Genomic DNA, 14393 nt, shown 5'->3' with positions numbered 1-14393 from the left:
GAGTGGAGGAACTTCATTCGTCTACCAATGGCCAAAGTAAGCGGCAGGTCGGAACCAAGTGGCTGTCCTTATGTCAATTTGTTTCGCTGCTGGTGATGCAGCCATTTACTTCATAGGGAACTTATCTGAAGCATCGTGCCGTGTCGCTCACTCATCTTCATGTAAGTACCCGGTTCCTCCGGATGAGGACCGGCACTCATTCGGAAAATCTTCTACCGATTCAATTCATTATATGTCTCATACATAACGCATCAATATTCTTCCCGCTTATCGAGTAAGTCAATTATGATTTCCTCGGTTAAGAGAGCCTTTGATGTTTCACCAACTGCCAACAAGGTGCCTGGGAAATGGGAGAGAAAAAAAGGATTTTTTCCACTGATAAAGAGCTGTTCTGTTTACAGAGTGTAAAAACATCTAATTCGTAGAATCATCATAAAATATTCACCAAGCTTGTTAATAACATATGATATCATTTTATAGGGCTTAAAAAAGAGAAGGAAGAAGAAAAACAAGACAAGAAGAAAGAAGAAAAGAAGGATATAAATACCTAAGTATAAATATTATAAAGTGAAAGTACAAGTCTCAATAAAATGCAACTCGAATCGACAGTAGTATGGAATCAAATTTTAGTCTTCTATTAAAACGATGAAAATTATATATATATTATGTTCGCGATCGTCATTCTATTCATGGAAAATATGTGAAATTAAATGGGAATGAAATACTAGCAAATGGTAGAGTTTCCTGTAGGCGGAATATAATACTGATTTGTTCCAGTAAGGTAGGTATTCTAGGTCACTCAAAAAATTTCTGTAGCGTAAAAACCACGTAAAACTAATTCAATTCAGAAAACTAAATCAAGGTTTAAACAATATATAAATTAAATAAAATTGAATTATATCTACCTATGTACCTAACGTAACTTCAAATCTTTAAAGAGGCCTCAACCAATCAATCAACTCTAGCAAAAAGGATCATGGCAAAGAAAACCTCAAGTTCCAAGTCCTCTAAACTGCCACCTCGTACCTCAAAATTAGCAGCAGCAACAGCAGAGGAGGCAATGCCAACTGAGCAACCAGCGCTGGAAGAGCAAACCTCAATAGAAGAAACCAAAGCCCAGCAAAGGCTCTTAAACATCTTCGGCGACACATTCAAAGATGTTCTCGGCGCTGACGACTTCAACACCGTCCTTCAAAGAGTGAAACAGGCATTATTCAACCGAGACTTTGAAGCAGCATTCGGCAGTGAACAATTCCTCGAAGTATACGCAGCACGGTGGAGTCCAGCCCGTGCGCTTTGCTATAGCAGAGTATTTAACCAAATCACCGGCGATCTGGAGCCGCTTTTGCTCACCGCTGCTGCCGGTGATACGGGGGATGCGTATAATGACGAAGCTGAGCGGGGACGAGCTTCACCGACTGTAGATGCGGGTGAAGAGGAGTGGGAGGAATCGACAAAAAAGCATGCTACCACCGATAATACTCTAAAAGTGTTTGCGATTGGAGGGGGCGCCGCTGAGATCGTAGCTTTTGGCGAGTATCTTCGTGGTGCTACGTCTAATGTTGCCGGAGATATTACACTTTTGGATGTCGGTCCGTGGGGTGAAGTCGTAGAAAAACTACACACAGGCCTCACAACTCCGCCCGTACTATCTAAATATGCGAGTGCTGCGGCCAAGGCAGCTAATGCTGCTCTGGTTGAGCCAGCGACACGTTTACGATCAACATTCATGCAGCAAGACATTCTACAGCTCGATAGCGATAGTTTATCGAATTTTCTAGGAAAGACGCCCGTGATTATCACCATGCTGTTCACGCTCAACGAACTATACACATCCGGCGGTATCAAGCTGACAACAGCTTTCCTACGAAATCTAAGCGTTGCCATTCCGACCAGCTCTCTACTTCTAGTAGTCGACAGTCCAGGCAGCTACTCAGAGGCTGCCGTCGGCAAGGAAGCCAAGAAATATCCTATGCAATGGCTACTCGACCACACGCTACTCCAAACTGATAAATTGCCATCCGAAGGCTGCACATGGGAGAAATTGAAATCACACGACTCGATCTGGTTCCGCCTTGGTGAAGGACTACGGTATCCTATTGCTCTACAGGATATGCGTTATCAAATGCACCTCTACTGCGCCAACCCCCGGCCTTCCGATTGAAGCATCCAACCGCCGGACTACTGAATTTTATATATTATATACACCTGACCAACAAGCAACACTCAGTCCGCCTACGCCCAAACCAGCTTCTTTATGCTATGACCCCACTGCTCAAGAATCCCCGTGCTCCTCTTCGCCTCAGCGAGAGAAATGATATCGCCTCTTTCGATAAGGCTCTTTTTCTGTTCCGAGTCTTCCGGAACGGTTTGATTGAGCTGAACTAAACGCTCGATTTCTGTGGCGATGACGTTGATCTGCTCGTTCTCTGTCATTCTTTTCACGTCTTTCGCGTCCGATACAGCTGTTCTGGAATGCAGTGCTTTAAGAGCAATCTTCTGCGGCGGCTGCGATTGCGCCTTTCCCGTAATAGCGTTGAGAATGCCTTGATTTAAGATGCCTGATACGGCGGCGGGGGCTGCTGCTGGGCCTTTGAACACATCTTTCTTTCCCGATGTTTGATCAGATCCCGACGTGCTGGAAAGTGATCGTGTGTTGGTTCTCTTTATATCGAACTTGCCGGGTTCGTAGGTCACTACGATCCCGACATTTCGCGACTCATCGGTCTCTGTAGAGGATATGGCCGAGGTGATATAGGTGCCAACTTTGATCCCGACGATATGGGCCAAATCCACCCTCTCAAAAGAAGATACTTTGTCAAGCTTCCAATCGAAGCGGCACAAATAAAGAGCCGCATCGGTTAAAAGAAGTACTACTTCTTCAAACGGCAAGGTCTTGATAGTATCAGATGCATGAGGGCTCAATAGCGTCCACCCGCCAATGAAGTCCTCTTTGTCATCTTCTATGGCAATCTTCTGGGATGTCTCAATAGCCTGTTCCCTCATTTTTGACATTGAAACGCCAGGGTCCTTGCTCATCATTGTTGCCTCGAACTCATCGAAAACCATGGAAGAGACGTTACCTAGGAAAAAGTCGATAGCGGCTTGAGAGAAGTAGTCGTTCACCATCCTAAAAACGTATTATAAGCAATTGGATATCATTTTGATGCTCGTGGCTTCTTACCCATTATAAAAACGTGTTAAAGACAAACCGAGATCATTCACCATTCCGCGATAATCTCGTTTCTTCGTTCGAGTATAATCACCTTTCATTGCAGCGGTAGAGGCATCTGGTATATTACGGTTTAGCGAACTTGATGATCATAAGGAGAATGGGAACTCGACTGACATTGTTTGGATATGGCGTCTCCATTATCGGCCCAGAGGGCATTGAACCATGAGTTTTCCTGGTCAAGTTGGGCCGACATATCGAAGCCTTCTTCCTTCAGCTGCTGATCGAGCATGAACTTGCCAAAGGAACTTTGGCAAACATTGGTTCGATCCAGGCAGTCCATGCAATTTGTTCTTAGCACTCCATCTTGCTTTCGTTCTACTAGTCCTTTTCTTTCCACGGTACTACCAGTCGCTTCGATCTTCCTGCCTAGGGTATCCAGAAGCAAGCTCACATTCTCGAATTTCATACCGCGACATGCAGAGTGAAAATCGAACCATTCGAAAGCAAGTGGTTGCAAATCATCTGCCTTCTCTTCATTATACCTCTTTGCAGCTTTCTCATACTCATTACCAACTATGGATTCAACACCATGTTTTTCAACCAAGTTTACCAATTGCAAAGATCCATATGTTTTACTCATTAATTCAAAATGTTTTTTGAACGCCCGGAAGTTTGCATCTGGGGAATGTTGTAGTACTGGAATCGGCTTAAGGGAATATGGTGATTGAGTGAAGAAAAGTGGTATACTGCCTCGGACCTGGACGAATGAGTATATTCTAGATAACGGTTCCCGGGAGGAGGTTGAGAGTATCTGCTCTGTCTCGACGAAATTCGCAGCGTGTCCATTGTCATCTATGCCGCGTCTCAGATATCGCAACCCGGCTCTTCTAGTTGATCTCCGAGAAATCACGGTTATGGCGTATTTCTTTTCTGACGATCTTAAATCAACTGATTTTCTCTCAGCTGAAGGGAATTCAATATCGGTCTCTAAAGTTGGTGTCATATCGTTCATCTCCATAGAATCTTCTTGAGAGTCAACTTGTGGCGGATGCCGATCCACAACGAATGTCCTTTGGCCCACGAAACCTTGCATTAAGGGTAATAATAATGATTCATCGCCATATCCTTGGAATGGCTTCAACAGATTCCGATTCCAGAAAAACGTGGGGTCTGCTTGTTCGTGTAATGAAGGGTTCCCTGCTGTTGCCGTGGCGGACTGGCTAGCAGTGTTTCTCGTAATATCTAAGTCATAAGAGAAGAAAAAGCTCCTGGACGTTCCGAGCCAAATATGCGCAAATCGTAGTAGCTTGGGCATAAGACTCTCACCAGCCGAAGGCGTCGGTGGTGGGTCAACCCTCTCTCGTTTTACCGCGTCACTCAACTCCTTGTCTGGGTTTCCGTTTTTCGCCTTATTCGTGGATTCGCCCGTTTGATCACTTGTAACACTACTCATACCTAAATTTCGCTTCTGGTCCATCATCCAGCCTTTGCGACTGAACCATCGTTGTGCGAATCGTCCATAGCTCCCACGGCGTTTAATAACATCTTCTGCTATACTACTTCTTTCACCATTTGCGCCTGATGCACCTTTATGAACGGAACTCTCTCGATCGCTTAACGCGCCGGGGTCTTCCGCGTCATCGCCGCCGGTTAGCGAGGGTGCCTCGACTTCGCTTTCAGAATCGCTGTCGTCAACGTATTTATCGGCCGACGCGCGTCGAAGTTTAGTCGCGGTACTTGCGACAGCGGACTCAGCTTCGTTTTGGCTCGTGCATGGCGTAAGCGCTACATCGGTAACTACGTAAACAGGAAATCCGCGAATCTGCGCGACTTGCTGGCGGCCGGTAATAGTAATTAGATAGGTTAAGCGGGATACTGTAAACAGTCCTGCGAAATAAGGTCAGAGATCAATCTACGATCTAACTACAATTATGGATCGCTTTAGAGAAGACGAACCTACTATCCCAAAAGCCTCGAAGGATGAGTTAGGCTTAGAGGTATCTGGAAATTGGTCGCGTGGGAGCGAGGAAACTGTAGCATCTCCGTACTGAATTTGAACTGGCGGAGGTGTTCGCTGGCCCTTTGTCGCAAGAGGTTGGATAATGAGGCCGTCAACGGCAGCACATATAAGGAGCTTTCGCGCTAAACTAGGCATCCTCAGTGCTAAAGCGCTCAATCATGATATTCCTGTGTAAATTTTACGATTGTAATATGACGAATTGAGGAATAATAAAAATAAATAAATTATTCTCACGGGTCATTCATAGGCTGAGATTGGATCGGATATGATCATGTCCCAGGGGTCCCTATAATATAAATTTAATGATGTCTTACAAGATTGGAGGTTTGGTGGGGTTTGCTGATGCCGTCACACGGTGGGGCTGCATTTTCTAGGGCTAGCTGATTCCAGCCTCCCAGGTGCAAGAGTAGGCACATCCGATAGGCCTGAAGATACAGGAAGCTATACCCCTACAGAAACTGTATGTAGAGGGTAACACCTACCCATGCAAATAGAGAAACAATAGGTACATGTGTACCCAATAAATCCAGGCACATGTTTTTAGATATATCTTGCTTGGATGGTTGATGACCTATCGCAATCCTCAATAATGAAGCACGCGACATAGTGAGAAAAAGTATTGAATTGCGAACCGAGCATCTTCTTGAAATTCGGATTATATTTTCTGTATCTGCCGTACTTCTTATCGCATCTGGGCCACCTGCCAATATAATTCAGCCCATCTGGTACGTCTTCCTATACAACGCCCTGAATTCCTGTTTTCCTAACTCTGGGGTATCTTAAATCATGAGGCGTTCAATCTTATCCTTAAGGCTGCGGATTTGGCCCGAAAGATCGCTGGCCTCGTTCGTCGTGATCGATGCGGCGATGACAGCGCGGGAGACACCGCAGGCTCTGCCGAGTGCGATCTATTCACTTCCATCAGTATACCCATTTTGCAGCGAGTTCGAATAGCCTTTGCTTGACATACCTTGCTAGGGACGTAGCAGTAAATCACATTCTTGTCTTCGCAAAGTAGCGGTAGGTGCAAGACCACCGCGAGGGGGACAGTATCAGCAGCGAGTACGACGATCTCGGCGACACCTCTGTTTAGAGTCTTGGTTACCTCGTTGGCTCCCTTCTTAAGCTGGCGAGCATCTGCGCAGAATACCATTAGCGCATTTAACACCATCGGAAATAACAGAATAGTACTTACGACCAGCTTGTTGAACGAGGTCGAGGATTTCTTGCGTGAGAGCCGAATCGGCTACGGGCCAAGCTACAATGAAGTCAGTACAAGACAGAAGCAGAGGGAGTTAGTACGATCTAAACCTACCTGCACCCTGGTCCTGATTGGCAGACATTGCGACTTATGCAGGGTTCCTTGCGTTGGCTCGCCCTGTAAAGAAACGTGCAGAGTGGTGGGTTGGTAAATAGCAAGAAGATCGCAGTGGAAGATATCGAAATAAAAAAAAATTATTTGAGAGAGAGTACGAAATACCTGCACTAAAAGTTTCGGCACCTGCAATTGGACCCGAGCAAGGTTTCTGCGCCAAGAACTCTAGCGTTCCGGTGTGACGTTGCTCCGGTTCCGCTGACATAATCAGGCTAGGAGGTTGCAGGTGACTCGGAGCTGCAAAATCAATCCAACCCTTTTTGCCCCAATCAAAGAGCAAACCTGGAACAAGGCAAAGCAACACCTCTCACTCTTCCCCCGTAAACTACTACAACTTTTCTAAGCTCATCATCAAATCCCCAATTCATTGTACCACTTTTCTTCTGTTCGCTTTGAAAGTCTATCATTCTCTCCAGTTTCTCTAATTCCATTTCTTAATTCCTTTCCGAAAAGCTCTTCTTTTCCACCGTCACCATGTCCGGTTACTCTGAAGCTTGGTACGTAATGCTTGAATGCCTCCTTTGATTACTCGTTGCTATCATCAATTCGATGAAGCTTCAACAACCATCTCGCATTTGCTCTCTGAGCTTTAAATCATACATGATAACATGCTAACGTATTTCTTTCTAGCCCGGTCTACGCGGTTAGTTTTACTCCTTCCTATCGCCCTTCGCAACCAAGCGCGACATAGCTATCTTCGGGGACTCGAAATAAAAATCAACGCGTAATATTTCATCTAGCTAACTATGAATAGCCCTTCTTCGGCGCCATGGGTTGCACAGCGGCCATCGTCTTCACCTGTTTAGGTGCTTCCTACGGAACCGCCAAGTCCGGTGTTGGTATTGCGGCTATGGGTGTCTTAAGACCTGACCTCATCGTGAAGAGTACGCGCCATTACCTGTACTATCGACTTATCCCCGAAAATAATGCTAACTTATCTAGACATCGTCCCCGTCATTATGGCTGGTATCATTGGTATCTATGGTCTCGTCGTTTCCGTCCTGATTTCCGATGGCTTGACTCAACAGCTTCCTCTCTACACTGGTTTCATTCAACTGGGTGCGGGTCTGTCTGTGGGTCTTGCTGGTATGGCTGCTGGTTTCGCTATTGGTATCGTCGGTGACGCAGGTGTACGAGGAACCGCTCAACAACCCAGACTTTTCGTCGGTATGATTCTTATCCTCATTTTCGCCGAAGTCTTGGGTCTGTACGGTCTCATCGTCGCTCTTCTCATGAACTCGAAGGCCAGCGTCGACGTTAGCTGCTAGGACAACTAAACCCACTAGCACACCGCGATCAACCTATATCCGACTTGATAGCTCGTACAAGTGCGAAAAGGTTCGGCAAGTTGTACTTTAACCAGTACCTTTTCGCCTTGTTGAGCTATTCTCTATCAAGAGAATACTACATATAACTTATGTTATGTTAAATACTAGCCTAACAGCCGAAGACAAGCACGCAGAAGGCTGCTAGACTATTAGGGGGTGATGTGTTAAGAATGGAGGAATGGGGCACATGGTGACGACTGAGCAAGGAATCGCATCTGTATTACTGTTGCTGCATATGTACGGTCCAGGACGACTTCTCATCATAGATTAATGGATGAGAGATTTTGTACTCTAGGGGTTGGTAATCGGTTCTCATGGAAGTGTGATTTCAAATTAGAAAATTTCTACATCTCCAAACAATGTGATGAGGTCATGGCGTATGATTCGCTAGTCAGTGCCGTTATTAGCCTTATGTGGTTTTCAGTGCCCAGACAGCACATTTGGGGGTACCTAGGTTTTGATGCACTTCCATTCCACAGGTCTCATAGTCCTAGGCACTGTACAATTCACCCCTTGTATCAAAAGTATTAGAGTGAGGCCTCAGTATAGCTGTCAAGCTTAGACGTTTCAATGGTGTGCTTTCTTATTTAGGGGAAACGGAGCCGAAGGTACCCATACATAACCTTGGCTTAATATAGATATGTCTGTGCTACTATTATGTTTACTTACTTTCATTATTTCACCTTCATAATATAATTAAAATGTTTCTAATGTGATCGACGTTTAATTCAAGGAACTAAATATTTTATCATTGATTTCATATATAACTTAGCCTCCTTACGGCTCTATTATAATCAGTTATATATTACCTACTTGTTTCTAAGTCCTAGATATTCGTAAGCAGAGCTGAGAATGGTGATACTTCCAAAGATAGATAAAATTAAGGTAGCCCGTATACGTATACGCAAGAGGCGTTCTCAACACTCAGCTTGACGCTCCGCCCCCGCCGCTGGGCTTATTCCGACTCGTCCGAGGGATTCCCATTATGGCGACGAACCGAGATGGCCCCAGCCTTATAAGTAGGTTATCGCGAATGAAGTCGATGGCAATCCGACGAGCCCCGTATTTCCCCGCATATGCATGCCTCGTCTACCGGCAACTTCAGATTCACCTGCCAGATACAGATAGTTCGGCGGCTTAGCAGAACATTTATGACCTCACTTTGTTGAGAAACGGTGTAGTATTGTTCTTTCTTTCTTTGATATATATAAGTGGAGGAAACCTGCGAGAGAGGAGGGGACGAGAGTGCGGTAAATTGGAGTAAAATGAGATCTCTAGTTGTTCTGCTGGCATCTGCCATTGGGGCCCTTGCGGCATCCATTGAAGATTGTCCTGGGTATACGGCTTCTAATGTCGTCGAGGGAAGTGGTACGCTCATGGCGGATTTGTCGCTAGCGGGTGATGCATGCGACGTTTATGGCACAGATTTACCCAATCTAAAATTGCTGGTTGAATATCAAACCGGTATGTTATTAACCCCTAAGATAATAACCGACTTACAAATACTGAACCGCGTGTAGAAACTCGGCTGCATGTGAAGATATATGATGCTGGTCTTGATGTGTACCAGGTCCAGGAGCAAATCTTACCGAGGCCAAGCAGCCAAAACGTATCTTCGTCAGATGCTGCCCTGCAGTTCTCGCTAGTCGAAAACCCTTTCTCATTCTCCATTTCACGATCTAATTCTGGGGAGGTTTTGTTCAACACTACCGGTAGTCAGCTGGTTTTCGAGTCTCAATATGTCTATCTCAGAACTCAGCTACCCAAGAATCCCAACATCTATGGGTTAGGAGAACATTCGGACTCATTTCGACTTCCGACTTCGAATTACCAGCGTGTCCTGTGGAATGCAGAATCGCCATTTATCCCGAGGGATTCGAACCTTTATGGAAGTCATCCTGTGTACCTTGACCATCGGGGAGAAGCGGGGTCTCATGGTGTATTTCTCTTAAATTCTAATGGGATGAATATCAATCTCAACCATACCGACTCTGGTGACCAGTCTTTGGAGTATAATACGATTGGTGGCGTACTAGATTTCTATTTCCTTGCTGGACCTAGTCCTTCCGACGTCAGTCGACAATATGCGGAAGTTGTCGGCTTACCTGCTATGATGTCTTACTGGACATTCGGGTTCCACCAGTGTAAATACGGATACTGGGACGTCAATTACGCAGCTGAAGTAGTTAGCAACTACTCAGCAGCGAATATACCCCTTGAGACGCTATGGGGTGATATAGACTATATGGACCTGCGACAGGACTTCACAACGGACCCGGAACGGTTCCCGTTACACAAGATGCGGGAGCTGGTCGAAACCCTACACCAGAGAGCTCAGCATTATATCATGATGCTCGATCCTGGTATTCATAGGCTTGCAAACTATTCGACGTTCACTAGGGGCGAAGAGAAAAGTGCCTTCCTCAAGGCCGACGATGGGTCCGATTATCGTGGGGTACAGTGGGCAGGTGAAGTGGTCTGGCCAGATTGGATCGCATCGAATACTCAAGATTGGTGGACGGATGAGATTTCGCTCTTTTTCGACCCCGAGACGGGCATTGATATCGACGGGGCCTGGAATGACATGAACGAAGCGTCCAATTTCTGTCCCAATATCGATTGCGATCCAGCCCAGCAGGCAAAAGACGGCAACAATCCTCCCCAGCCGGCTAACCCTCCCCGTAACAATACGGGTAGGCCGATTCCTGGATTCCCAGACGATTTCCAACCGCAATCATCTGCCGAGCTCAGCTCCAGACAAACAGACAGTGGACAGATGAAAGGTCTTCCAGGGCGCGATCTCTTCACACCAAAGTATCGCATTAATAATCACAGGGGCGAATTAAGTGATGCTACGCTATACACCAACATCACGAACTCTGACGGAACCTCGCAATACGACACGCACAACTTATACGGCCTCACTATGATAACCGCAACACGCGCTTCTCTTCTCGCCCGGCGGCCTGACAGACGTCCCTTCGTGCTAACGCGCTCGACATTTGCCGGGGCCGGAGCTCGCGCCGCACACTGGTTCGGCGACAACAACTCTACGTGGTCCGACTATCGGGTGTCTATTCCGCAGCTACTAGGTTTCGCCTCTGTGCACCAGGTCCCGATGGTCGGTTCGGACGTATGCGGGTTCAACGGTGTAGCGGATGAGAAGATGTGTGCGCGGTGGGCGCTACTCGGCGCGTTCATGCCGTTCTATAGGAACCATGCGGGGGACACGGCGCCGCCACAGGAGTTTGTATGTTACTTTCACTCTACCTTATCCTTACCCCTTTCTTTGAAATGGCTGATAATTGACCTGATGTGAATTGGTGTAGTACCAGTGGGACCTCGTCGCAACGGCGGCGCGCAAGGCCATCGATGCCCGCTACCGATTGCTGGATTACGTGTACACGGCCATGTATCGCGCCGCAACGACTGGGGCGCCGATCGTGAATCCACAGTTCTTTTTATATCCGACTGACGCGAATACGTTTGGTATCGACACGCAATTCTTCTATGGTGACGCACTTCTCGTGTCTCCTGTTGTCGATGATTATGCTGAGGCTGTTACTTATTACCTACCAAATGACATTTTCTATGATTTCTGGACGTTGGAACAAGTCAGAGGTAAAGGGGGAAATGTGACCGCCAGTAATGTGACTTGGACTGATATCCCTGTTCATATTCGTGGCGGTACGATATTACCGTTGAGAGCTGAGTCGGCTAATACAACGACGCTACTACGACAGAAGGACTTCCAGGTCATTGTGGCGCCTGGCGTGGATGGTAAAGCGACTGGGTCGTTATATTTGGACGATGGTGATAGCTTGGATGTAGGTGATGAGAAGTCGGATATCAGTTTCTCATGGGATGGGACAACTTTCAAGGCCGATGGGACTTTTGAATATGCAACTGATGTCATGGTAGAGAAAGTGGTAATACTTGGTGATGAGCAGACGAGTCGGGAGGGACCGTGGAGTTTGAACGAGCCGTTTGAGTTCGCGTTGAATAAATGATAGTTAGAAGTTAGATTCTCGATGGCTATGACCTAGCTAAATACCCAGGTATTTTTTGGTCTTGAAGTGTTGAAATTTCACCATATAACCTCTAGCGAGACCCCCGGGTGCTTGTTCGGGTTTGCTTTTTTTTTTTTTTTTCCCTGGTGAAACTCATGATGCTAGTTGATATTTGCTTTTTGATCTGCCATTACTTTTAGCAACACCGAACATTGAAGGTTGCTTGTCTCTTAGCGTACAAATCTGGGGATAAATCTGGGAAGTAGGATGGGCCGTAGAAGATGGTAGGTAGGTAATTTAAAAGCTTCAGATATAGCAAGATTGTTCCTTCTAATACTTTGTCTTGAAGTAAGGTTTACTCAAGTCCCTAGGTCTTTCATCGAGGGCTTATCGCTGTCTTATCCGTTGCCCATTGTGCACGGACCTCTCATAGGACCCGCCAACGGGTTCTAGCCGCCCGCTGTGAAAAATCTTGGAAAGACCTTTCCACTTTACTTTTCCTTAGATCAACTCTGAAGATCGCTACGTACCACCCAACCTACATACAGTGTACTAGCCCACCCTAGCAGCCTAGAAGCCTGGCAGGTGCAAACTGTATTACCTAAGTACAGCATTCTCATCCCCGTCACCTCCACTGCAGCTTCAGAGCTTCAGAACGAAAACATTTGTTTCTGTCCCTCTATCATTTCCTAGTAAGTCCAGTCCCGACACCGGCGATATCTTTTCTTGTGCGACAGCAGAGCGAATATTATCTTTTATCCCGTACTACTTCTCTGCGCGTTGCGAGCTGTTTCTAGATCCTCTCGTATTGGATTTCCCACGAGACAGCAACCTATCCACAGCCGCAAGTCGCGGAGGGGTTAGTTTCCCCCTATATTCGCATTTTTCGCATCGAGCTTCTTCGTTTACCTAAAACTTCATCGAGCTACGCTAACACGCTGAACAAGACCTAGTCGCATTAATCCACCATGTCGGACACGAATCGCGACGAGCGCGACGTCACTGGGGAGGACCCCCTGGTCAACGAAGAGGGCAATGATGAGGTATGCCACTCCTTCCGACTCTATTACTGCGCGATATTATCGAAGCATCGAAGCATCGAAGCATGAAACGCGACAGGATGTCAACCGAATTATAAAGGCTAATATGAAATGTTAATGCCATTAGGAAGAAATTTCTGCCATGAAGAAACGCGTCGCAGAGATGGAGCAAGAGGCAGCGAAACTTAGGGAAATGCACGCTGCATTAGAGGAGAGGGGGCAAGAGGTCTCCGAGGATCGATCGGACGTTGACAGTCGAAGCATATTTGTTGGAAATGTTGACTACTCAGTTTCTCCCGAAGAGATACAAGCCCACTTTCAAAGCTGCGGATCGATCAATCGTGTCACTATCCTCCTCGATAAGTTTACAGGGCAACCTAAAGGGTAAGATTGAATCACGTTTATGAGCCTATCTTTGGTACAAACCACTCATTATTTAATGTACAGGTATGCCTACGTCGAGTTCACAGAGCCTAGCCTCGTCGCTCAGGCTTTAGTGCTGAATGATAGCATCCTTAAGGGACGTAACATTAAGGTCACGCCCAAGCGTACCAACATTCCGGGACTGAGCCGTGGCCGCGGCCGTGGGCGTGGAGGATTTGGTGGCCCAGGACGAGGCTACTACGGTGGCAGAGGTGGATTCGCGCCACGAGGAGGGTACCGTGGCGGCTATCGCGGACGAGCACGAGGCAATGGTTACAACCCCTACTGAGGGTAACCCGGCTCGTCCTCCTAGATTCCCGGCTTTAGCCTACGACCCCCTGTGAAGGGTTGTGGGATTGTATTAATGGATAAAATAATCATGGTTGATAGTTGGGGAACCGCGGCATATGACGTTGGTCTTTACAAGAGCAGGCAGTCGAATCGATCAGGCGTGTGACATGCATACAGGGCTTCATTACAATCACCGACTTCGCAAGAATGGCGCAGCGATTGCTAGGCGGCATGCTTCACTACTACTCTTTTCTTCTGCCACCGTATCCAAAACCAGGAGGGTTATTTTCAGGCGAGACTTACAGCCGTAGTAAGAGGACCGGCACAGGGAGTGATTTTGCGGACTCAATCTTCGTTGTTTACCCGCCAGATATGTTGCGATCCAGAGGCGTCAAGATAAGGCGGCGTTTATGGCAAGTCCAATCAAACCGATTGACGATGGCTAATGGACGTACAAAAACCAACTATGCGTATGACTTGCCTCTCCAGTTTTGGCACTTCGGCAATAGGGACGCATAGTAGAAAGTTGCTTACTTATGCTATTCGATGTATTTCATACGGAGGTGTGTCAATAGGGGGTAACAGGCCCAAATGATTCCCGCCCTAACCTTGAGGGCCCTATAATTGCTTGCAACGACAGATAAATTGATGTGTTCGACATCAAAATGACGACCTTGTTTTGTTTCGTTTTGGAATTTAAATGGGAGCAACCTATAGGAATACGCCCAAAT

The 14393-nt window shown here is 46.6% G+C and overlaps 6 protein-coding genes across 6 annotated transcripts; 4 read left to right on the top strand and 2 right to left on the bottom strand.

The window, feature by feature from the left end:
• The first annotated feature begins 838 nt into the window (after nucleotides 1-838).
• Nucleotides 839-2553, top strand: F4822DRAFT_211733 (uncharacterized protein). Its single transcript, XM_051453868.1, has one exon. It carries the CDS (start codon nucleotides 977-979, stop codon nucleotides 2162-2164), a length of 1188 nt encoding a protein of 395 aa, XP_051315514.1. The 5' UTR covers nucleotides 839-976; the 3' UTR covers nucleotides 2165-2553.
• On the bottom strand, nucleotides 2200-5487 carry F4822DRAFT_211730 (SacI homology domain-containing protein). The gene is made up of 4 exons (XM_051453867.1): nucleotides 5132-5487; nucleotides 3350-5062; nucleotides 3185-3290; nucleotides 2200-3130 (listed from the first exon to the last, which is right to left on the bottom strand). The coding sequence occupies exons 1-4, from the start codon at nucleotides 5328-5330 to the stop codon at nucleotides 2236-2238; spliced, it is 2913 nt and encodes a 970-aa protein (XP_051315513.1). The 5' UTR covers nucleotides 5331-5487; the 3' UTR covers nucleotides 2200-2235.
• Nucleotides 5488-5887: 400 nt separating this feature from the next.
• Nucleotides 5888-6688, bottom strand: F4822DRAFT_211667 (L30e-like protein). The gene is made up of 4 exons (XM_051453865.1): nucleotides 6511-6688; nucleotides 6391-6453; nucleotides 6166-6332; nucleotides 5888-6103 (listed from the first exon to the last, which is right to left on the bottom strand). The coding sequence occupies exons 1-4, from the start codon at nucleotides 6536-6538 to the stop codon at nucleotides 5975-5977; spliced, it is 387 nt and encodes a 128-aa protein (XP_051315512.1). The 5' UTR covers nucleotides 6539-6688; the 3' UTR covers nucleotides 5888-5974.
• Nucleotides 6689-6850: 162 nt separating this feature from the next.
• Nucleotides 6851-8549, top strand: F4822DRAFT_399521 (vacuolar ATP synthase 16 kDa proteolipid subunit). The gene is made up of 4 exons (XM_051457777.1): nucleotides 6851-7067; nucleotides 7201-7213; nucleotides 7325-7454; nucleotides 7513-8549. Exons 1-4 carry the CDS (start codon nucleotides 7045-7047, stop codon nucleotides 7836-7838), a joined length of 492 nt encoding a protein of 163 aa, XP_051315511.1. The 5' UTR covers nucleotides 6851-7044; the 3' UTR covers nucleotides 7839-8549.
• Nucleotides 8550-9163: 614 nt separating this feature from the next.
• F4822DRAFT_437028 (glycoside hydrolase family 31 protein) lies at nucleotides 9164-11908 on the top strand (the record flags this gene model as incomplete). The annotated part of the gene is made up of 3 exons (XM_051462377.1): nucleotides 9164-9362; nucleotides 9419-11148; nucleotides 11228-11908. The coding sequence occupies 3 exons, from the start codon at nucleotides 9164-9166 to the stop codon at nucleotides 11906-11908; spliced, it is 2610 nt and encodes an 869-aa protein (XP_051315510.1).
• Nucleotides 11909-12423: 515 nt separating this feature from the next.
• F4822DRAFT_211555 (RNA-binding domain-containing protein) lies at nucleotides 12424-13765 on the top strand. Its single transcript, XM_051453864.1, has 3 exons — nucleotides 12424-12951; nucleotides 13076-13332; nucleotides 13396-13765. Exons 1-3 carry the CDS (start codon nucleotides 12877-12879, stop codon nucleotides 13658-13660), a joined length of 597 nt encoding a protein of 198 aa, XP_051315509.1. The 5' UTR covers nucleotides 12424-12876; the 3' UTR covers nucleotides 13661-13765.
• Nucleotides 13766-14393: the final 628 nt, after the last annotated feature.

This window comes from Hypoxylon trugodes, assembly GCF_022578975.1.
Source record: "Hypoxylon trugodes strain CBS 135444 unplaced genomic scaffold F4822scaffold_4, whole genome shotgun sequence".
NCBI lineage: Eukaryota > Fungi > Ascomycota > Sordariomycetes > Xylariales > Hypoxylaceae > Hypoxylon > Hypoxylon trugodes.
Note: the sequence above shows the minus strand (reverse complement) of the source record. Positions and strands in the feature narration are given on the sequence as shown.